Here is a 22,728-nt window from a genome sequence, read left to right as displayed (position 1 = left end):
CCAAATTAGACGAATCCCCAAAATGGTAGGTTTGAATCAGCGACCTGGCCACTCGCACCCATACAAATCAAAGGACCACCCTCAATGGCAGGAGTTCCTAACTCACTCAGGATTGAGGTCATGTTACCTATGGTCATCCTAATGAAGTGAAGTCTCTGTCATGAACGATATTATATAACGAGACGTTAACACTTCGTGGTCAGGTCTTATACAAACTCTTTGTATAGGACGCCCCCGCTCTCATGTCCCCAACATGAATGATCAGGATCAGACCATCTGTGACAAGTCATAACACTTATGACCATTCCACAAAGTGGGCCGCATCCGTAGTGTTACCAGGATAAGGTTTCCCTCCTATATCCATATACTACATACCATTTTGGTTATCACTCAAGACATGATCCACTTGTATGTGACCACATACATGCTTGAGTCATATATAAATAACCAGGGATTTTATGTTTATTGGTTTGTGGTAAAGCAAATAAAACAAGCAACTGAGCAAAATACAAAATGTAAAGTAAATAACATATATTATACAACACAAGCGTTCGTACAAAATGTGTACAAACTACAGGACACGAGACTTTAGGGCATCAACCTCAACATGCCGGACACTCCACTAAAAACCAACAACTACACTCTTCTCACTACAGATATATTTGTGTGTCCATATTAACCAATCTCTAGTGCAATAACCCTTCACAAATCGCTCGTAAGTATAACTGAGCCAATTTACCGTTTTGCCCCTGTAGTTACATCTAACTCCATAAGTGCCATTGATTCCTCCAATGAACAATAAGTCATATTCCTAATATGATTGAGTCCTCTCTTCCAAAGAAAGGATGTGGCCATTATGTTTAAGACTTGAAATCAGCCTTTAAGGGAGCAATTTATCTACTTACCTCTACTTCGAGGAAGGGGTGAATTCCACCTTCTGCAACTGAGTTCTCAGCTCCTCAATTAGATGAATCCCCAAAAAGGTAGGCTTGTTAAGTTGGCAATCTGGCCTCTCTCACTAATCAAAGGACCACTCTCATAGGCAAGGGTTCCCAAAACACTCAAGATTAAGGTCATGTCACCTATGGTCATTTTGGTGAGACGTAAGTTTCAATTATCAACGGCGTTATATAAAGAGACTGATTATCTCGTGGTCCAGTCTTATACAAACTCTTTCTATAGGATAGCCCCGCTCGCATGTCACCATATGAATGGTCAAGATCAGACCATTTGTAGCACGTTACAACACTTGTAACTATCTACAAAGCAGGCCGTATCCGTAGTGTCACCAAGATAAGGTATCCCTCCTTTATCCTTATATTACAGACCATTTAGGTTATTATTTAAGACATAATCCGATTGTATATCTCACATACATGCTTAAGTTTACATAAAATAACCACAGAACTTAGTCTATTGGATACGAGTAAATGCAAATAAAATAAAACTTATTTTATTATTAACAATGTGTACAAATTATTTACAAACTACAAGACTCTGGGAGAACTAAGACACCAATCCCAACAATGGTGACATAAAAATGAATCAAGTTTTAGTATGTAGCCAAAATGGTCTATAAGTATACAGATGAGATTGGATATCTCATCCTGGTGACACTATTGGATGCGACCCATTTTATATACTAATACAAATGATGTGATCCAAAAATCATTCATGTACAGACATGTGAGTGGGGGTGTAATGAGTTTGCATAAGACCGGACCTCGAAATAGTCACTTTTCTTTATAACAACTGTTTACTGTTAGAATTGACTATCTCAAACTCAATGACCTAGGGTAACTCGATCGTAATCCTGAGTTAACTATGAACTCCTGTTTATTCGGGTTTATCCTTTGATCTGCATAGGTGAGAGTAGTCCAACAACACTGCTCAATAAGCCTCCCATTCAGGGGATAAGACCGGATAGATAGTTGGGGACATGACTTTGCAATATGGAATTCACTCCCACCCGATTTAGGGTTAGCAGATGGGTTGGCCTTGTATTGAACAACGGGGCCCCATCCTCTCATGGAAGAGAGGGTTATGATTTAAAAGTTGGACTATAAATCAATTTTTAAATGGAGGATCAGTGAGAGCTTAAGGAGTAAGATGTATTTATAGGGATGAAACGGTAATCTTTGACCCAACTGTAAATACGAACGACCTGTGAAGGCTTGACTTATCGATTATGGTTAATTGGATAGAAATATATCTACAATGAAGAGAGTGCAACTATCGAGCTATAGTGGAATGTCTTGATAGTTAACGAATAGTGATTAATTTGGTTTAAAAAGTTTAACAAATTAATTACAAGTCGCTGGAGCTCATGACCTGTATATCCATAAGGTCCCTCTACTAGCTCATAATTTGGATTAGTAAATTGAGTAATCTTGATATGATTTAAAATATTTAAATCCAATTAGGGTTTCTATTTATTGTATTCGATACAATTGAAATGTTTAATTTTATTGAAATTAAATGAAATTGGAGAAACAATTAATGTTTAAAATATGATTTAAATATTAATTGTATAATATTAATTTCATTATGATGGAATTATTTTTTAATTAATTTAATATTATATATTAAATTAACAAAATTAATTAAAAAGTTTAATTAATTAGTTTTATTTAAAAAATAATTAATTGAATTAATTTTTATAAAACTAATAAATCAAAATTAAATAAGTTTAATTTAGAAAATGATTTTGGAAATCATTTTTTGAAAGATAATTTTGAAAATCAAAATTCAAAGTGGTGATTTCCAAAAGTTGGAAATCCTCGCTATGGTGCAAGGCACCTTATTCACTCAATTCCATTTTCTCCATGAAGTAGGAGTTGACCTTCATGCAAGCTTTGAATTTGCATGATCAAAACTAAGTTGAAGTGCTAATCTGAATAATTGATTCATGCTTATAAGTCTTTCTTGAAGAACTCTGCAGAAATCTATTACCTTCCAAACCCTCTTCATATCTTATATACATCTAGCTCAATTTAGTGTTTCCACTACACAATCCTTGCAAAAGAATAGTAGAGAATATCTTCGTGGTGGTCTACTTGAAGATTGAAGCTCTTTCACGTGGAACTTAGCTGGTATTGAAGAGGATTCTTCAAAGGTATTGTGTTAAGCTAGGAAGCACAAATAATTCTAATTGTGCAAAGAATCGGTATCAGATACGAATACGTCCAGATACGTGGTAGATGCATGTTTGATACGTGATTTGAATTATCTGATTAATTTTATTTTTATTTTTATTTTTCAGATATGCGTATCTGCTTCCAGGGATACACGGGTTTTTTTTTTTTTTTTTCAATTTTAAGCCAAACCACTTAAAATGCCCAACCCACAAACCCATTTTATTTTAGTGTATGTCTAAGAGTGATTTTAACATCATCAAAAATCACTTTTTCCATTTTTAAAATCACTCGAAAACATACATTTAATTATTCAAAAATTAATTTAGTTTTCAAATTTACACTTCCTAAATACAATTTTCATATCATCAAAATTAGTTTTGAAGGATTAAACATGTTCCACGGTGATTTTGAAAATGACAAAAGTGATTTCAATCATCACTTCCAAACATAAAAGTCCACTTAAATTGAGCAATCCAGAATCAAACAAATTAAAAATGACAAAAACATAAAAAATAAAAAAAAGACCCGAAACGTAATTAAATCTTCATTCTTCCCTTTTCTCTCACTACTTTTCTCTCACTATTTAAATCATGATTCACACCCTCTTCATCTTCAACTTCATATCAATCTTCAACTTCTACTTCTTTCCTACAGTATACTCTAGTCGCTCAACAATGAATCGACGTTATTGGATTTTTTTCAAGTTTTCACTCTATTCTTGAATCTATTTTAATCTAACTTAAAATAAGTATTATAGCAATTAATTAAACAATATATCTCTCTCTCTCTCTATATATATAACGTATCTTTAAAGTATCCGTATCTTAGTTTTTCAAAATTAACGTTATCGTTGTATCGTATTGTATCCGTATCATATATCCATATATGTGTTTGTGCTTCTTAGACACACCATTGTTGCGGTGATAGATTTAGAGACAATGATTTTATTCAAGATAGCACCATTATTAGGGGTTAAGGTCGGCGACAGAGCTTGTGTCAGAGGAGTTGGGATAGAAGAAGATGGAATTGGAGTGATCAATAGTGGCTTCAAAGGAGTAATAAATGAAGTCGATGAAGAAGGAGTTTTGGTGGAAGGAGAGGGAACCACGCTCGATAAAGCATGGGATGAACATAGAATTGAAGTTGGAGGTGTCGTCACTGTTGTTGGAGGAGCCGATCTTGAAGAGGAAAAATTACTGCAATTTGGTTGGAGAAGAGTGCGGTGCTTATGGCCTGACCAATCGATAGCCTCTAGATGTTTGTTTTAATATAGTGTAATTACGAATAGTTTTTAATAAATATACTGCAATCTCATTAGTATGGTTAGGATGGGTTAGATTTTTATAAATTTGTTATTTTTATTTTTAATTCGTTTAGTCACTTTTACGAGTGAAAACGTTGATTTGCTATTTTTACAAATGAAAAAGTTAAAATATATCATTCTTCCAATTGGCCCTTAATTTATTCTCTTCAAAAACAGTATTCGACGTAATTGGGTTCGTACCTGTCTCTTCAGTGTTCACGGAAAGCATATTTGGGTTCTTTACTTCTATTGTAGCCTGGAATTGAAAGTTACCGCCATTGTTCTTATTATTAATCTTCACTACCATCACATCAAAAAGCTTCTAAATCTTCGTCAACAATTCTGAAATTCCCCATTTTTAGGTTTACTGCTGGAGCCTCCTTCTTATCATGTGCGCTTCTCCATGGCGAACTTGAGGACCGACTCTCCAGTCGCTTGTCGCATCGTTCGTGCCTTTCTCGACTTCCTCAACTCCGGTCTCTACTTTTTCTCTCTTTTTCCGATCGCTTTTCTTCTTTTCGATGATGTTATTCAAATTGAGCAGCTTTAATTTTAGCGCTCTTCACTGTCCTTTTTATTCTTCTTGATTTATTATTATTACTATTATATTTCTTCTCTGTTGAATCCTTCAAAATGCATTGTATAAGGTGTTTTGTTGGATTTGTGTAAATTAAGCGATTTCAGTGGAGTGAAGCGTTGTGTTGCATTATGTAATGTTCCTTACCAGTTTGATGATTTTTTTTAGGGTTTTCACTAAGAAATTCGTTATGTGATTTTTTTTTCTTCTTCTTTTTGTGCGTAGTGGAAGCTGGTCCAGGTGTTGATGTTGAAGGCCTCGAGGTCGCAAAACAATGTTTAGAACAAGTCTTTCAAGTTGAGTCTCCTGCTGCTGATGAGTTAACGGAATTGGATTCGCTAGTAGAAATTTTTAGTTCGCCGGAATCTTTTCAGCGTTCTCGAACCAGTTCATTTGTTGATAATGGAGCTATTCCATTCGGACATCACAGTCCTCTCAATGTGAATGATTCTGATGCCAATTTGTCAGAGTCAAAACCTCAGGTCAGCTTTCGTTTATGAGAATTTCAGCAATATTAGGTGATTTTCTCTGTGATAATTTCCATTTGTTTATATACCACACCATTTGTGCCTATAAAAACAATATGTGAAGCTTATCATTAGTTATCACTGGGACAACACTGAAATATGTAAACATTTGTATGTCAATTTGTAAACATGGACAAATGTGTGGCCAGAATGAGATTCTACCATTGTGCATTTTTTTTTTTCATTTTCGTGAGCCAAAAGTAGAAGTGAAACAGACATCCACCGGAATTTCAAAATAGTGTTAAATAAGGTCTTATTGTTTTGGCAATCAAGATATAACCTGTTGGTAGTTAACTGCTCCGAGTGTAAGATCTTAATTTAATCCCCTTTCCTAGTGGTTGATCGAGTGTATTAATTTTCTTGTTTTTTCCTTTCTTTTTCATGGAGTAGTTTGTCTATTTATTATACTCTTACAAAATGTGTTGTTGCAAAGTATTGTTTTTCTGCACTTCAAAACATCCAAATTATATAATTTTGTGAACACTCATAAATGTTTCTATTATTAGTCTTCATTCACTTAAAATTATTTTGAATTCAATCAATTTATATCCATCTGATTGAATCATTTTGTAGTGTTGAGTTTTTGTTGAGTTTTGACTTCTGCTCCCTCAATTAATCCAGGGTGGTGATTGGTCGAGAGAATCTCATTCTGTAGGTAGGTCTTCTTCTCTTCTCCTTTTATGTTCCTTGCTTACCTTTGTCTTTGTATATTTTATTTTTGCAATGTAAGTTTGGCTATCTCCATGGGAAACAGGAACTACATATCAGCATCCCACCTTTATTACCTCTTGTTTTTCAAGATTTCCTCTTGGGTTTTATGGTTATAGAGAATCTATGAACTCTTGTTGAAAGGGCATTTAAGAAGTAGAAGGATCGCACTTGGTGAATTTGGAAGTTTGGATCACTATCCTTTCAGTGTAGATATATTGGCGAACTATGTGTTTGGCATATGGAAAAGTAGATTTGACCCTGATCTTGAATTGTCTTTGTTCATACATGGAAAATAGTATCTTTTTTGTGCAATAGAACAATCACTAAAGATTTAGGCTCAATATGTGAAATGTAGTAATTCTAGCTGGTGGAACCTGTATGTGGAAATTTTGATTCACCTCTCTATTTTACTAACTGTAACGCAAGAACAGTAATGATATTGTGTTCAGGGAGGACATTTAGAAAGGATGGTGGAAAAATTGCACTTAGATGTACAAGTTTTTCACGTGTTTGGTCACCATCCCTAAGATTAACTGCAATGGCCGCTGGACCAGGTTCAGACTAAATTTGCAACTTCAAGTTTACATGAAAAACAGAAGAATTAAACCACTGTCATCTTTTTAACTGTAAAAACCATTTCTTTTCTGAACAAGAAACAAAAGCTTTTCCAAAAGATGATCTGTAATTTGGAGTTATTACAATTTTTTTTGGTCATCTTTGGATTTCCATCAGACTAGAAAGGATTTCCTATTCCGTTTTATTTCCTAGGTTTTTTATCCTTTCTTTTGTTACCTCCTTGTTTAGTTGTCTTTAGAAACGTGGGATATTTCTTTGAAATTTGGAGAAGCTTAGGCCCCACTTGATAATGATTCATTTTTCATTGTTTTCTTTAAAAATTATGTTTGTTCTCTTAATTTCTTTGGTATATTTTTCACCATTCATACAAATAAATTTGAATTTTTGGCCAAATTTAAAGAATGAAAACAAGTTTTTAGAAGCTATTCTCTCTCTCTCCCTTTTTTTTTTTTTCAGTTTAATATTTTGAAAATGTTTTTGAAAAATAGATTACAAAACAAATAAACATGTGGAAGTAATGTTTATATTCTAAATTTTCAAAAACAGGAAATAGAAGACAAAATGGTTTTCAAAGAGGGTTTGTAACTTGTAGAAAAGGAAGGTCTTTGTGTCCTTGTTAGATCATGGATCATGTCTATATCAATTCATTATAACTTCCAAAGTAAGCATAATTTTTTGTTTCATGGAGATGTTCTCGGAGGAGCTGCTAGTAGGAAGAAGTGATAATGTTCACTTTCAGCACTTTTTTGGATTAATTAAGTTGAAAGAATCGAGCCCCCTAGAAGATGAGGAGAGTATGGAACACAAAGGGAAAAATATAAATTATCTTCACTGACCTCGAATTCTTGATGAACAGTCTTTATGATTTTGTTTGGTATATATATAATATTTTCTTTCTCCATATCATCATCTTCTCGTTTTCCTTCTTGAAAGAGAGTTTGCCTTCTCTTTTCTAAGAGGAAAATTGAAAAGGGACTTTATATCGTCTTTTTGTATTAATTTTTTATATATTTTTTCTGTAGAAGAATTTTATGAGATTGTATACCTTGATCCCTTGAATCAATTAAATTGGTGTTTGAATTCCCACCACCCCCCCCCCCCCCCCCCCCCCCCATTTTTCCATGGTGGTCATCATTTTTGCAGGAGTATTGCAAGATGAACTTTTTGGGCAATTTGTTCTTGCGCTTGAAAAACTTCACTATTTTAGGACCACAGCAGATGGGAGGGATGATCCTGACCAACTCGAGCGAGCAACACGTTTGTTTCATGATGCTCTTAGAGTATGAATTTTCTTGTAGTTTTGCTGCTTCAAATGAAATTTACTTCTTTGCATGAACCATTTTCTTTCCATTTCATGCATATCAGTGTCTGTTGCTTGATATTCTTAATACAGTTAGTAACTTATCTTTTACTGACTCATTGCCTCTTATATGTGCTTTTACTTTTGAAGAGTGCCTCTCTTTCTCTCTCTCTACCCCTGCCTCCTTGTATAATCCTTAACCAAGTTTCTTATTGTATTAGGAGATGGAAAGATCTGGATGCCCTGAAATTAATCACAAAAATCTGGCTGAGTCCTTGAAATCCCTTGGTACCATGACTATTACAAATCTCTACTCTAGTAATAATCTTCAGTTTTTTATTTCTTATTTTTTATTATTTTTATTATTTTTATTTTTTTCATTTTAAACTTATGTTTTTGTGTACTTATGCACACTGATTTAATATGGTAGGTAAAAATAGGTTCCCCACACGCATATGTAATGTTTAGATCCTTTTCTCTTTATTATTTAGATATACTCTTTCATGCTTACATTATTTTTTAAGAAAAAAAATATGCATTTTTTAATAATTTCCAGAAGGACAAATCCCACTTTGTATCTGCGCGTAGGGGTTCTAATATGTAAAAATATGTTTTGTTTTAGGTAACAGGGCTATGCAGTCAAAACTTTACTCTGACGCAATTGAGTTGTATAGCTGTGCAATTGCATTATGTGAAAATAATGCCATTTACTACTGTAACAGGTAGAATGCTGTTAATTATAAAGATCATTATCGTGAAAAGTAAAGGAATTTCTTTTTCTTTCCTGTGTCCAAGATAAGATAAGAAACAGATTAATACATTCATTCATCTCTCTCAGTTAGGGAACTTAATATTTATCAAATTTTCCTAAAAGGATTTAGCAATGATTCAGATTCCTGGACTTATGTAGGCTATCTCTTTCCTCATCAAGCAGAATGTTAGGCCCTCTATTACAGTACAATACAGCAGTAGGGGTAAGAAAGGGATTTCGTCATTGACCAGATAGATAGACGAGTGAGGGGACCACGGGGGAACATGGCTGTGTTTGGGAACTATATATGTACTGTTATTTCTTTTAATGTTTTCTGTCAGTTAAGAAGTTGGACGAGATTACCAACCCTTACTAATTGGCTGGTGAGCGTTATGCCTTAGGAAGAGGGGGGGAAAAGGATTTATTAACACCATTTGCATAATTATTAATGAATAGGCCTTTTGGATACCTGTTTTTCTCGTCTGTGATACTCATTTGAAATTTCTCAATAATCATTCTTCACATTGCTGCAAAGTTTTTTAATAGTATCTTACCATCCTTCAAGTTTCTTGACATTAAAATATTGTAGAATCAAACATGCAGATAATACTTTCATCTCTGTGCATAGTTGTCCTGGTTTACTTTGCTTTTCTTCTAATTTTAGTTTCAATGGATTTAAATCTATGGAGACAGATTAATGGTTGTTGTTTTTTCCCTCACCCCTAATTTTTATTAATTACCTTCTTTTTCCAATATGTCAATAAAAAATCAACTCCTTAGGGCAGCTGCGTACACTCAAATCCAGAAATACTCTGAAGCAACAAGAGATTGTTTGAAATCCATTGAAATTGACCCAAATTATAGCAAGGCATATAGTCGTCTAGGTGTGGCTTTATACGACCAGGGGAACTATCGCGATGCTATTGATAAAGGATTTATGAGAGGTTCGTGTAACGTTAAACATTAGAACCCATGCAAGTTAAATTTAGGAAGAGAATCTGAGACTTGTTTCTTCTATTGTTGTAGGCATTGAACTTATGTTAAATTATGGAAGTACTTGTTATGTTTCGTTACTCATCTGTATGCAGTTTAAAATGTTAGCTTTAATGTGCAGCGTTGCAGTTGGATCCAAACAATGAAGCTGTCAGGGAAAATATTCGAGTTAATACACCGTGACTTTCACAACTACTACAATTTGTCTTGTATTACTTTTAACACTACTAGTTTATGACAATGTTTTATTTCTAATTATCAATAGGTAGCTGAACAGAAGTTAAAGGAAGCACAGCGACAAACTCAGCATGAGCAGGTACATGTGCTTTATTTTCTCATGAATTAAAGGGTTCTTTTATGGAGTAGTGTTAATTCTTAGTCTTGTATTAGAATGAGGTTAAGAGCACTTAAAATATATCTGCATTTATGAAGACAGCTTTTTGTTTGACCAGCATTTTTTTTTAATTAAAATAGGTGATGTGAATTTTATTTACCGTTTTTTTTTAAAAAAAAATTATGTAGTCCTAATTCATTTAGCTCTCTATATTTTCTTGTGTAGCTTCTCATTGGTCTTTTGAGTTTCTGAGGCCCTTAGGTCCCTGTCTCTTATACACATCTAGATGTGTATAAGAGACAGTTACTTAGGTTATGTCAAATACATAATAGTTTGTGAGGCACACTGTATATAAACTGTCTCTTATACACATCTAGATGTGTATAAGAGACAGGAGGCACACTGTATATAAAAGTAATAAGAGAAAGTATAGATGAAGTAGAAATATTAAAAAAAAGAAACCTAAACACAAGAAATTTTGCATCTAGGCTTAGTAAATTTGATTTTTTATTTAATAAGGAAAAAAACCCTAATTATTACTATATTTTAAAAATAATGAAAAGGCCCCAAGACCAGGGCTTAAAGCATTGGGAGTTCACAAAAGGCACACGCTTGAGGCGCATCTTATTCTGTGAGTGTCGTCTTTTCAAGGCGAGGTGCCGGACCTGTGCCTTGAGCCTAGGCGCGACTGTAGAGGGCTTTTTAAAACACCATTCTTGCTAGAGTTTTTTTTGGTCCTACACTCGTCGGGGAAGTTTTTGAGCCTAGGCGCACCCTCCCACCCTCTTCCGAATTTGGGGAAGGCGTTTATCATCCTTCTCTCTTAAGTTCTAATAATGGAGTTATAGAAGTTAGCGAGTTTAAGAAAGCCATTGCTTGCTTCTACTATGAGTTCTGGGACAAAGATTTGTATTTTGACGTCTGAAATTGGGCAATTCCTACGGATACACCATTATTTAAGCATAACCAAATTATATTTTATAATTAAGGACAGACCTAGAGTGAATAAAATCTCGATCTCTTTCATATTCAAGAGCCAAAACATGTCGCCATGTTTTTATCTTTGCCAATTTCTATTCATTGTGTTGCTCTCTTCTCAGAACCCTACTACTTTGCTAGTTCCAACTTAATATTCAACCTTATGCAGTCGTCACTCTCACTGGTCAAAATTCTTAGAACCCAGGGTTAGTTTCTCCTCCTTTTTCTCACCCTTTTTCAGTGTTTTTAGTATGTTATATCTTTCTACGACCTTACTTGAACAAGATCTGTTCTATAGGTTATACAATTGTGTCTTTGAGTTCTAAAGCATGTAATATCTTTATGTGGTGATATAATCTGTTGGAAAACTGACTTCATTATTGTGATACCAATGAAATGGCTTCAGCTACCAAAAGTGACGTTGTTCAGCCACTTGAAGTTAGCAGAAATGTTTTAAATTTGATCCCATTTGAACATGTAATGAGCAGTAGCGCCTCTTAATTTTTGCTATGTTTTTGCATTCCCATCCTTTTGCTCAGACTTATCGAACTTAGTTATCTAGTCGTGATGCTGCACCTGCACGGTTTATCGACAATGGATTTAATTGTATGCAGGGTTCAACAAGTCGAAGTCAAGAATCCCAAAATCAGTCTGGTGGTGGAGGGTCAAGGAATGACAGCCCCCCATCTCCTCCTTTCCCTTCTATGCCATTTAATGTCACTCTACCGTCTGGAATTTCGGACATGTTTATGAACATGGCTGCTAACGCTACAAACCCATTCCACGGGCAGCACTCCGAAGATGGGGGAGAAGAGAATAGAAGCAGAAATGGTTCGGGAGATCCCAGAACGAATATGAATGGGAATTTCAGTTTCAGCATTGGAGATGGGATGCCACAGGATCTGAATGGTGCTTTGAGATCTATGATGCAAATGTTTACTGGAGCAGCACCTGGTGGAAACCCTCAGAATAATTTCAATGGAAGACCCCCACAAGGCTGAAAACACTTGGTTAGTTTGTTGCACAGAGTTCCCTTTATTTCTCTCTCTCGTTCTCTCTCTCTCTCTCTCAAATTTATTTATTTTGGTTTTCTCGTATTTTGTTGACTTCCATTTTCCTTTACATCCTTTGGGGCGGTTTCCTCTCGTATATGGCATGGATCTTTGAGACAAAAATATACGGTTTTGAACAGACTCAGCCTTCAAATAAATGTTAATTATTTTCCTTGTTATTTATTTATTATTAGTATTAAAAAAAATGATTAAAATACCATTTTAATTCTCATACTTTGAAGTTGGTTCCCTGTATTTTCAACTGTTCAATTTTTGCTATTGTAATTTTAATAAATCTTAAATTCTCCCCCTAGTTTATGGTCAATTTCTTAGAAAACATTTTTTGTTATATATTGGCAAATTTACTATAAATTTTGAAAATATAATCGTATATTATATTGTATTTCCTTATATGAAAATTATTATTATTATTTAATTATTTTTAATAGAAATTAATTTTGATGGATTAAATTTTAGATTTATTGAAAATATAGAGACTAAAGTTAAAATTATAAGACTAAAATTAGACAAATTTCAAAGTATAAAAGTCAAAATGATATTTTAACTTTTAAAAAATGTGAACAAAAAGTCTCATTTCCTTAAAAAAAAAAAAAAAAAAAAAATGGTGAATGGGTTCTCGAGTCATCCGATGGACACTTACGGTAAATGTCTGAAAATGAATATTTCCCCCCTTTTCTTTTGGATTTATTAATTTCTTTAGAAGCTAATTCGATTTTTTGTCCATGTCAAATTTCAAACTCGGCCTCTTTTAAATGCAATTCTGACGAAGCCCATATGAGCTGAAAGCGATGTAGAGAGTGAATGAACTAATACAATTTTCATTTAACAAGATACGGCTTTGTTGATTGTTTCAAATAGTAATTTTGTCATTTAAAAGTTACCTTAATATGTTATAAATGTTTAAAGTTATTGTTGGAGTAGAACTTATTTAGAATTCTTTATGAAAATTTATTCATATTTTTTAGCTAGATTTTTTAAAGTATAAGAATATTTTAAAAGCAAATGGCAAAATTTAAGGTAGCTTTTATAATTCATTAATTCAACCTATTATTAATTATTCAAAGTACATGTTATTTTACTTGCAATGAAAACATTGTTTTACGCAAAAACTCTCAACTAATTCAAGCAACTCTAGAAGGCTCAAGTAATTAATTAGATTTAAAAAGTTGCATTTACTTACATTTGACATTTTCATCTAATAATCAATTTTCTTTTATTTAATACAAATGATACTACGTTTAAAAAACAGATGATGGTATGGTACTATTATCGTACATTAAAATCCAAGCCAGTTAGATGTAGCCTTTGACTAATCTCTTCTAGAATAAGAATAGGTATATTAGGCATTAAAGGAGAGCTTAATGACTCATCGCTAACTAGTTAGATATTGTATATTGTCTTTAAACTTTATAAGTTTAAATCTTCATTATTAAATTATTGACTTTAAAATAAATTTGTATTTATAACAACACATAAAAAGTGGTCATGACTCATAATATTATGTTGGTTAAGTAAAGTCAATAAATATAAATTTATTAAGTTGAATGAATATTATAAGATGATTAGTTCGTAAATAACTCACCGACTTAATTATATACAGATGGATATGTAATTTGTGTATTCATAATAGATAGAGAATCATCTTATTTTATTTAGATATAAAACTACTATAAATAATAAAATTAGCTAAAAAGAACAAAAACCGTTGAACGAGTAACAAGTACCAAATTTTGTCAAATACAAAAAGTTGTCCAATTGAATGATTGTATCAATATTCCGCTATTGTTTTTATTTTGTTTTGTTGTTTAAGTAATCCCATGACCTCGTTCAAAAAAAATCTTTTTTTTAAAACAATAATACAATCAACTATTTCCTAAATTTCTTATCTAAAATAAAGGGAGAGTACTATTTAGAAAAATATCTTTTGATCAAATAACAACTTTGAGAGGATGCTAAAGCCGCAATAGTATAAACAACTTTGTTTTCTTCTCGAGGAGAGTGACAAAAAGACAATATTAATAAAATTTTTAACAAAAAAAAAAAAATCCTTGATAAAGATTTCAATTTCAACAAAAAATGATCTCATTCCTAGATAGCGAAACTTAAATAACCTTCAAAACATCATACTCAACCTCAAAGGAGGGACTGAAGTATAGAAATACATAGATAAATTATCCTTCAATTGCGAGAGGACATCTTTTCAATTGTGGAGGGACAATTGGACAAATGAATATTTCTTAATTTATCATTTTTTATTTTTCTTTTTGATTTTAAGTTTCCTAATTTGTCGTATAACTGTACAACGAATAAAAGTCAAGTTAGGCACGACCCACTTCTAATTAACATGACTTATTCGAAATAATTAATTAGGCCTAAAAAAATTACTCTTATTATTTATAATTAAGGACAAATCATAATCACAAAAATCACATTTAAAGTATAATAATAGTTGTAATTATACTCTCAAACTTCTAATTATAAAAATTAAATCTTCAAACTTTTACAATTGTTCAAATTGGACCCTCAAACTTACAATTGTTGTAGAAATTGAACCCAATTGATATACTTTAAACATGGTATATTAGTTGACTGATATACAAAAAAAAAAAAAAGTGAGTTTGTTAAAAGGACAAAATTGGAATACAAAATAAACAAAAATTTAAATTTGAGAATTTTGTCATATTTATAATTTTCTATATGTTGAAGACAAGTCCCTAGTTATACATTTTGGAATTGCCACTCATTGCAAATTCCCTTTAAGTTTTATGTTAAAATACTATTTTGATCCCTATACTTTAAATTTGTTTAATTTGAGTAATTCAACTTTTAGTTGTCCAACTTTAGTCATTATACTTTCAATAAATTTTAAATTCAATCTCAATAGTGATTTAACATTGATTTTTTAAAAAACCCTTTTTGTTATCACATTTATAGTATAAATTTTGAAAACATATTCACATATTTTATTTTCTTAAATTAAAATTATTATTATTATTTAATTAATTTTAGTAACAATTAACTTTTAGAGATTAAATTTAAGATTTATTGAAAATATAGAAACTAAATTAGACCATTAAAATATATAAAATTAATCAAACTTCAAATTATAAATATCAAAATATATTTTAACCTAAATAGAAGCTAAAACGCACTAAAAAGATACCTTTCCTAAAATGAATCGTTACGCCATTGACAAAACTATCCACGAATGAAAGAAAAATAAATAAATAAATAGAAATTAAAAAGAAAAAAACATATCTGGAATGAGTCAGATGAGTGAGATGAAGGGCCAGGATTTAAATCAGAAATATGGAATTAATCAACACTTCACACTCCGTATCTTAATTTCCTTTTCTCATCAGTCAGAGTTCGCCCAGTTCCGAACCCAAACGCCCATAATCTGTATGGTAAACCCAAAGCCCAAAGCCGAAGCCAAAGCCATTGCCTGTTCTTGCAATCGCAATCATTCATTGCCAGAAAATTCATTGAAAAATCGTTCAAACTGAAGCTGATTCGTTTTCCTTGGCTGAAAGTTCTATCTCTTCCTGCATTGACGCCTCCGCCTGATTCCATTTTTACTTCTAATTTTGGTTTCTTCCTTCCTCCATACACGGATATTACTATCGCCACTTACCATCTGCTTTTTGCCACGCTTCTCTTTCTGGATCTTGATTGTTTTTCAATGTGGAATCTGTAGATTCTGCCTCTTGTTGCTTTGTTGTTCGTTGCATCAGTGGCGAGGGAAGACGCTGAAGGTTTGAATGTTTGATTCTGGAGTTTTTGTTTTGCGTTGTGATTGGAATTGCATTTTTTTTTTTTTTTTTTTTTGTATTTGTTGTTTGTGGTATAATTTTCCTTTAGGAGTTTCTGTTTTGGCTGCCTTTTTTTTTGTTTTATTCTTTTTTTGTGATACTTTTTTTGAGACTCGTCTGTTGATGCTTCGATGGAATCTGGGAAATTGTATGCGTCGTAGCTTTCTTTAAAAGGCAATAGTTCGTTTATAGATCGAGTCTTCATATTGGTTCATTTCATTGTTTGTGATGAGTTTATACTCTGTAAATGATCTTGATGAATTAATTTAGCTGCTTCTTTTCATTTTTAGTCACACTTGGTGCCTGAAGTATTGAAGAAATGAGTGCGTACATCGTTGGTGTTCTTGTACCTATTGTAGTCACACTTTTCTTCCGGAAATCTAAAAAAACAAAGAAAAGAGGGGTGCCTGTTGATGCTGGTGGGGATCCTGGGTTTGCTGTTCGGAATAGTAAGTGCACTGCGCCTGTGGAAACAGCATGGGAAGGCATCCTTACTCTTGCAGAACTCTTTGAGTATTCATGCAAGCAGCACCAAGACAGACGCTTACTTGGAACACGCAAATTGATCGCAAAAGAAACTGAAGTAGCTGCTGATGGGAGATCCTTTGAGAAGCTTCATTTGGGTGACTATGAGTGGCTAACATATGGTCAAGCATTTGAAGCTGTGTGTAGCTTTGCTTCTGGTCTAGTGCAAATTGGGCATAATAAGGGAGAACGTGCAGCAATCTTTGCTGACACTAGAGAAGAATGGTTTATTGCTTTGCAGGTTTTTCTCTTTCATGTTTTGTATTGTATTGATTGCACATCAATAATTGGAATAAACTTTTAGACTTATTTTTCTTTTGTTTAGAAATATTGGCGATGCAATTTTTGATATTTTATTCTTCTTTAGTTTATGAATTTTAACTTTCGCAATATCAATTTTCTAGAAATAGTATCGCCAAACATCTTTTTTTGTAATTCTATAATATGACCTTTGTGTTTTCATGTACCAGGGATGCTTTAGGCGCAATATCACTGTTGTAACTATATATGCATCTTTAGGGGAAGAGGCATTATGTCACTCGTTGAACGAGGTTCTCTCTATCTCTCCCTCCCCTATATACAAGCATGTGCTTATGCTACACACTAATATTAAATGAAGCTACATTTTCTAATTGTCTACAATCATTGCACAACCATTATTCCTACCTAAATTTTTTTGAAACCGGATCAGGAAACTAGCCAAGTGTTTATGTAAACATGTTTTTGCTCTCAAATTCTATCCCCCGTCTCCTTCATGCCCAATTTGTTTTGTTTGTTATCTCCTTGCAGATTCCTGAAATTAAAACATCTTACCGAGCATTGAACTCTTTTGATTATTTATACCTGATGTATGATCTTTTCCTCTCCAGACAGAAGTCACAACTGTGATATGTGGCCAGAAAGAGTTGAGTAAACTGTTAGGTATCAGTGGACAGCTTAAGACAGTGAAGAATGTGATATGTATGGATGAGATTCCTCAAAGCATTTTAAATTCTGAGCAGAACGGGGACTGGAAAATTGCCTCATTTGCAAAAGTTCAATTGCTTGGCCAAGAATGTAACGTGGGTGCTGAGTTACCTATGTCAGGTGACATTGCAGTTATAATGTATACAAGTGGAAGTACCGGATTGCCGAAGGTGAGAAACATCTATGTTTGTACATAGGTACTTATGTACACACACACATATATGTACAGTTGCACAAACATACATTCATATATATACACATGCTTGGCTTACCTATACCTTCCTCAAGTTTCATTTCTTATTACCCTTCTAATTAATCTATTTTCTAGGCTTTATGACTGGTCATTTTACCAATGCTTGAATGTTGTGTTATATGCACATTATATTTCCTACGTTTCTGCTATGAATATTCTCTCTAAGTAGGAAACTTGAGACCTCAATATATCTTGAAATGTTATCTTTGATAATGTTAATATCTGTGTTGTTTTTCACTGCATCTATGTGTTGTTTGCATCCACTCGTTTGGTAGTTGTCTATTTTGTTTAACAATTCTATGATGTTCTGGAACCAATTCTGATAATGTATTTATAATGGCCGTGTTACAGGGTGTGATGATGACACATGCAAATGTCTTGGCCACAGTTTCTGCTGTCATGACTATAGTTCCTGGTCTAGGGAAGAAGGATACCTATCTCGCATACTTACCCATGGCTCATATCCTTGAATTAGCAGCAGAGGTGTGTATTTTTTAGGTTTCATAATTTTGGTAGGTTATGTTACTGTTTAGTAAAATGCAAATTTACATTTCTCTTTTGCTGCTTTATGACTAATCCTTATATGTTATATTTGTTTGTCCTGTAGAATGTAATGGCTGGCGTTGGATGTGCTATTGGATATGGGTCTCCTTTGACACTTACTGATACGTCTAACAAGATTAAACGTGGGACAAAGGGCGATGCAACTGCACTTGTGCCAACAGTAATGACTGCTGTCCCAGCAATTTTAGATCGTGTTCGAGAAGGGGTTCTTAAAAAGGTTTGTCAACTTTGCATGCACATTTTTGTTTGTATTGCATTTATTTGAACACTCAAGCTTTGCTGTCCATTTATTGGGGAATTATAATAATAAAGAATTTTCTGATTTCAGGTGAATGCGACGGGTGGATTAGCGAAGAAATTGTTTGATTTGGCATATTCTCGTAGGTTATCTGCCATGAATGGTAGTTGGTTTGGGGCATGGGGTCTGGAAAAGCTTTTATGGAACTTTCTTGTGTTTAGAAAGGTACAAGCAATTCTTGGAGGCCGCCTTCGTTTCCTGTTGTCTGGAGGGGCACCTCTTTCTGGGGATACCCAAAGATTCATCAACATCTGTCTCAGGTATGTATGACATGCAAATCTTATGAATGACATAGACTTTTACTGTCAGAGTTGATGTACCTATCATACAGAAAATTATCTAAAAACAAATGAAGTTTAACTGCTCGAATTCTAAATGTCAGATGCCTATGGACTATTTGATATCCAATCTGGATACAGGTTACACAGTAGATACCAAATAATGTGTTTGCCTAGATGCATGCAGAGTTTTAAACTGTTTCATGAGGTTTGAGCCTCGTGTATATATCTTTTTTAAGGCCATTTAGTTTTATTGATCCAATTGTATATGCTGCAAAAACTATCCAGGATTATTGATAATAAATAAATGCTAATGAATGCTACACATGATGGATATAGTTCGGTAGTTGACAAATATACCAGTCCTACAACCAATAATAGGTATTTAAACTAGGTTCGTGGTTCATTATTTTTCCATAAATGCATCATTCATGTGTGCGTGCATTAGTATTGCAGTTACCATCTTGCATATGTATCTCATGGCATCCTATTTTCAGTGCTCCAATAGGTCAGGGTTATGGTCTTACTGAGACTTGTGCTGGTGGGACATTCTCTGAGTTTGATGACTTGACCGTTGGTCGTGTAGGAGCTCCGCTTCCTTGCTCATTTGTTAAGGTATCTAAACATCCCTGTGGTTCAGTGATCCCTTATTGAATGCACAATTACCATATACAACTCTACGTATTTGAGTGGGTTACAGGGTTGGTTACTTACACAAGTATGATGAAAATTCAACATTCATTGTCAACGGGAATTACACAAGGCCAGGAGGCCTTGGGCAAAAAATAATTAGCTGTTGTATTTATTTGTCATGTGAAATTCACTGGCCTGATGAATCATGAATGTATTACGTCCAGCACTGAAGACTTGGAACAAGTGATTAGGCAAAATAAACAATCTTGAGTAACAGCTTGCTAGCTTTGAGGTTACTGAGTAAACCAGGAGCCACAACTCCAATAGTCTTTGCATCTACGATCTACGCTTTCTCTATCCAACGATACTACTGGATGATATTTTTATATGACTATCGCATTTGTTATCCAGTGATCAACTTTAAGGCATTTGTTTTACTTTCTCAGTTGATTGATTGGCCCGAAGGTGGATACTTAACTAGTGATTTGCCAAGGCCACGGGGAGAGATTGTAATTGGTGGTCCAAATGTTACACTTGGATATTTCAAAAATGAAGAAAAAACTAGAGAATCATACAAGGTAAAGTCTCCTTGTTGATCCCTGTAGTATTCTTTCCTCAAATTTGCAAATGATGCAATGTCTCTTTGTTGCAAAGGTCGATGAGAGGGGAATGCGGTGGTTCTACACTGGTGACGTAGGCCAATTTCATGCTGATGGTTGCCTTGAAATTATTGACCGTAAAAAGGATATTGTCAAACTTCAACATGGAGAATATGTTTCTTTGGGGAAGGTATGACATGCAAAATTACTTTATTTTATTTATCTATGTATTTTGCTTTCTAAGTAATGTTTATTGGTTGCCTACAGGTTGAAGCTGCACTCAGTGTGAGCCCGTATGTGGACAATATTATGCTTCACGCTGACCCGTTTCATAGTTACTGTGTTGCTCTTGTTGTGGCCTCTCAACATGCAGTAGAAGAATGGGCTTCTAAGCAAGGAATTGATACAAGTGACTTCGCTGCACTCTGTCGTAAAGAAGAAGTAGTGAAGGAAGTCCAAGCATCACTCATAAAGGTATCTGTATTCTGCCATAAATTTGGTATTTTTGCTTTCTTATCCCATCCCAACATGCTTTTCAAAACCACCTTTGGTTCTTCATTTACTTACTATCTTCTTCCCAAAACGACTAAAGACACCCACTTGGCATAATGACTAGAGCGCTTGCTTAGTCACCCATAGTGCTGGAGTTCGATCTTGCAAGTTTGAAGTTTAGGGGACGTTTGGGATGTTGGGTTGGTTATTATATAGTCTATGGGTTATGATAGTCCGTAGGATATAATAGTCCGTGTTTGTGATACAAACTATTTTAGTTTGGGTAAGAAATGGTTAAGCACTATAACAAAGAGGGAGAGAGATGATGAGTAGGAAATAGTAATCACTATAACAAATAGTAAAAAAATATTGTAACAAAAAGAGATTTAAAATAGTAATACTATTGTTAGTTGAAGGTTATAATAGATGGACATACAAACTATTATAATTAGAGCCACAAATATGGATTGGACTAATAAGCCACTTAACCCACTTGAAGTTGGGGGCCCAAACAAATCCTTATTGTTAATTTAATACCAAATCTTTCTAAAACAACTAACTTCCCAATCCTTACCTTCTTTTTGAAGAAACGAATGCCAAAAAAGGCAACATTTGAAAATCCCCCTTCTATGATACACTCGTACACATACATTTTACAAACCAAATTGATATGAATATAAATTATAGCACAAATTTGTTTGGTATTGTTCAAAGAAACTATATTTTTATACTTATTGACAGGAAGCAAAGAAGGCTCGATTAGAGAAGTTTGAGATCCCTGCAAAAATCAAATTACTCTCTAATCCATGGACTCCTGAATCTGGGCTTGTCACTGCAGCTCTCAAGCTTAAAAGAGATATAATTAGAAAGGCTTTCTCTGAAGACCTCTCTAAATTATATGCCTGATTATGATGTTCTCCACAACTTGGATGTGGAGAAACTTTATCCTTGGAGAGTTAGGTTGGTTGTCCAGGATTAATTCTCTCTATTTATTGTCCATTACTTCCTCCTAGGTTGTTTTGTGATTTTGGTTTGCTTTTTAAATATTTTTCAAGGTTGTCTTCAACTATTTATGAGTACTGATTTTACTTTTAATAAGAAATGAGAAAGGCACCAGTTTTGTTTTCTTAGTTATATTATATTTGATGTGATTCATGTGATTGAATTAACACCAAAGTATTTGGTAGGAACTAAGAATAGTTTGAATCTTCATTCATATACTCAAAAGAAGGGATAAACATTGTATTAGTTTTAAAACTTTCATGAAAGCAACCCTCTACTCTATTTGTTTAACAATTTAAGATACAAATTTAGATCCCATTTGATAACCATTTCGTTTTTATTTTTAAAAATTAAACTTATCTCTTTCTCATTTCTTACAATGATTTATAACTTTTGAAAGTACAATGGTTAAATTTTAAGTCGGATTCTATAAATAAAAATAATCTTTAGCTATTTTTTATTTTTCAAAATTTGACTTGGTTTTTAAATTATTGGTAAAAAATAGATAACAAAGGAAGAAATTGGGAGGTGGAAGTTATATCTATAGGCTTAATTTAAAAAAAAAAAAAAAAATCAAATGATTATCAAATGGAACTGTTAAATTATGTTTTTTTTTTTTTAATATCAAGTTAGTTTTTGTAATTTATAACCATATTTGGTCCTTTAACCAATTTTTAGTTTTTGTAGTCTGTATCAACATAGGGTCTTTTAATCAATTTATCTGTTTATATTTGAAATTTCATTTGAAAGTTAAATGACTTTATTGTCACAAAATTAAAAGTTTAGTCACTAAATTCATACAAATTAAAATACATGAATTAAATCGTGAATGCCAATATAGATATAGTTCAACTAATATAAAGTTTGTAATTTTGATTCTCTACTCCACGAATGGTTGAAAAGATCAAAGTAATTAATCAATAAACATATTTTTCTTAACTTAAAAGAATTCAATAATTTGCGAAAATTCCTATTAATGTAAAACTCAATATAAATTTCTTTTTTTTTTTCAAAAAAAAAAAAAAAAACTCAATATAAATTTTGTC

The 22,728-nt window shown here is 33.2% G+C and overlaps 2 protein-coding genes across 6 annotated transcripts; both read left to right on the top strand.

Annotated features, from left to right (window-relative positions):
• Positions 1-4,641: 4,641 nt before the first annotated feature.
• Positions 4,642-12,457, top strand: LOC120085593 (small glutamine-rich tetratricopeptide repeat-containing protein 2). 4 transcript variants are annotated; one of them, XM_039041654.1, is made up of 10 exons: positions 4,644-4,916; positions 5,243-5,499; positions 6,166-6,199; positions 7,975-8,111; positions 8,353-8,449; positions 8,754-8,853; positions 9,663-9,826; positions 9,997-10,043; positions 10,141-10,191; positions 11,802-12,457. In XM_039041654.1, the coding sequence occupies exons 1-10, from the start codon at positions 4,844-4,846 to the stop codon at positions 12,186-12,188; spliced, it is 1,347 nt and encodes a 448-aa protein (XP_038897582.1). In that variant the 5' UTR covers positions 4,644-4,843; the 3' UTR covers positions 12,189-12,457. The 4 variants fall into 4 exon arrangements, with proteins under 4 accessions (XP_038897585.1, XP_038897582.1, XP_038897584.1 ...); XM_039041656.1 differs by having other exon boundaries at positions 4,645-4,916; positions 8,047-8,111; XM_039041655.1 differs by having other exon boundaries at positions 4,646-4,916; positions 8,353-8,419.
• Positions 12,458-15,599: 3,142 nt separating this feature from the next.
• Positions 15,600-21,814, top strand: LOC120086062 (long chain acyl-CoA synthetase 9, chloroplastic). 2 transcript variants are annotated; one of them, XM_039042487.1, is made up of 12 exons: positions 15,600-16,015; positions 16,363-16,838; positions 17,068-17,148; positions 17,467-17,733; positions 18,168-18,299; positions 18,424-18,597; positions 18,709-18,938; positions 19,454-19,571; positions 20,036-20,167; positions 20,244-20,378; positions 20,456-20,662; positions 21,422-21,586. In XM_039042487.1, exons 2-12 carry the CDS (start codon positions 16,392-16,394, stop codon positions 21,584-21,586), a joined length of 2,088 nt encoding a protein of 695 aa, XP_038898415.1. In that variant the 5' UTR covers positions 15,600-16,015; positions 16,363-16,391. The 2 variants fall into 2 exon arrangements, with proteins under 2 accessions (XP_038898415.1, XP_038898416.1); XM_039042488.1 differs by lacking the exon at positions 15,600-16,015 and having other exon boundaries at positions 16,392-16,838; positions 21,422-21,814.
• Positions 21,815-22,728: the final 914 nt, after the last annotated feature.

The sequence above is a fragment of the Benincasa hispida genome, chromosome 9 (genome assembly GCF_009727055.1).
Source record: "Benincasa hispida cultivar B227 chromosome 9, ASM972705v1, whole genome shotgun sequence".
In the NCBI taxonomy this organism is placed as follows: Eukaryota; Viridiplantae; Streptophyta; class Magnoliopsida; order Cucurbitales; family Cucurbitaceae; genus Benincasa; species Benincasa hispida.
Note: the sequence above shows the minus strand (reverse complement) of the source record. Positions and strands in the feature narration are given on the sequence as shown.

What these genes read in the sequence shown, in the direction of transcription:
- LOC120085593 (XM_039041654.1), top strand. Translation starts at nt 4,844, where the DNA reads ATGGCGAACTTGAGGACCGACTCTCCAGTCGCTTGTCGCATCGTTCGT. An exon ending in TATTACAAATCTCTACTCTA is followed by an intron (nt 8,450 to 8,753) that starts GTAATAATCTTC and finishes GTTTTGTTTTAG; the next exon opens with GTAACAGGGCTATGCAGTCA. An exon ending in TGATAAAGGATTTATGAGAG is followed by an intron (nt 9,827 to 9,996) that starts GTTCGTGTAACG and finishes TTTAATGTGCAG; the next exon opens with CGTTGCAGTTGGATCCAAAC.
- LOC120086062 (XM_039042488.1), top strand. Translation starts at nt 16,392, where the DNA reads ATGAGTGCGTACATCGTTGGTGTTCTTGTACCTATTGTAGTCACACTT. An exon ending in GAGAAGGGGTTCTTAAAAAG is followed by an intron (nt 18,598 to 18,708) that starts GTTTGTCAACTT and finishes TTCTGATTTCAG; the next exon opens with GTGAATGCGACGGGTGGATT. An exon ending in TTCCTTGCTCATTTGTTAAG is followed by an intron (nt 19,572 to 20,035) that starts GTATCTAAACAT and finishes TTACTTTCTCAG; the next exon opens with TTGATTGATTGGCCCGAAGG.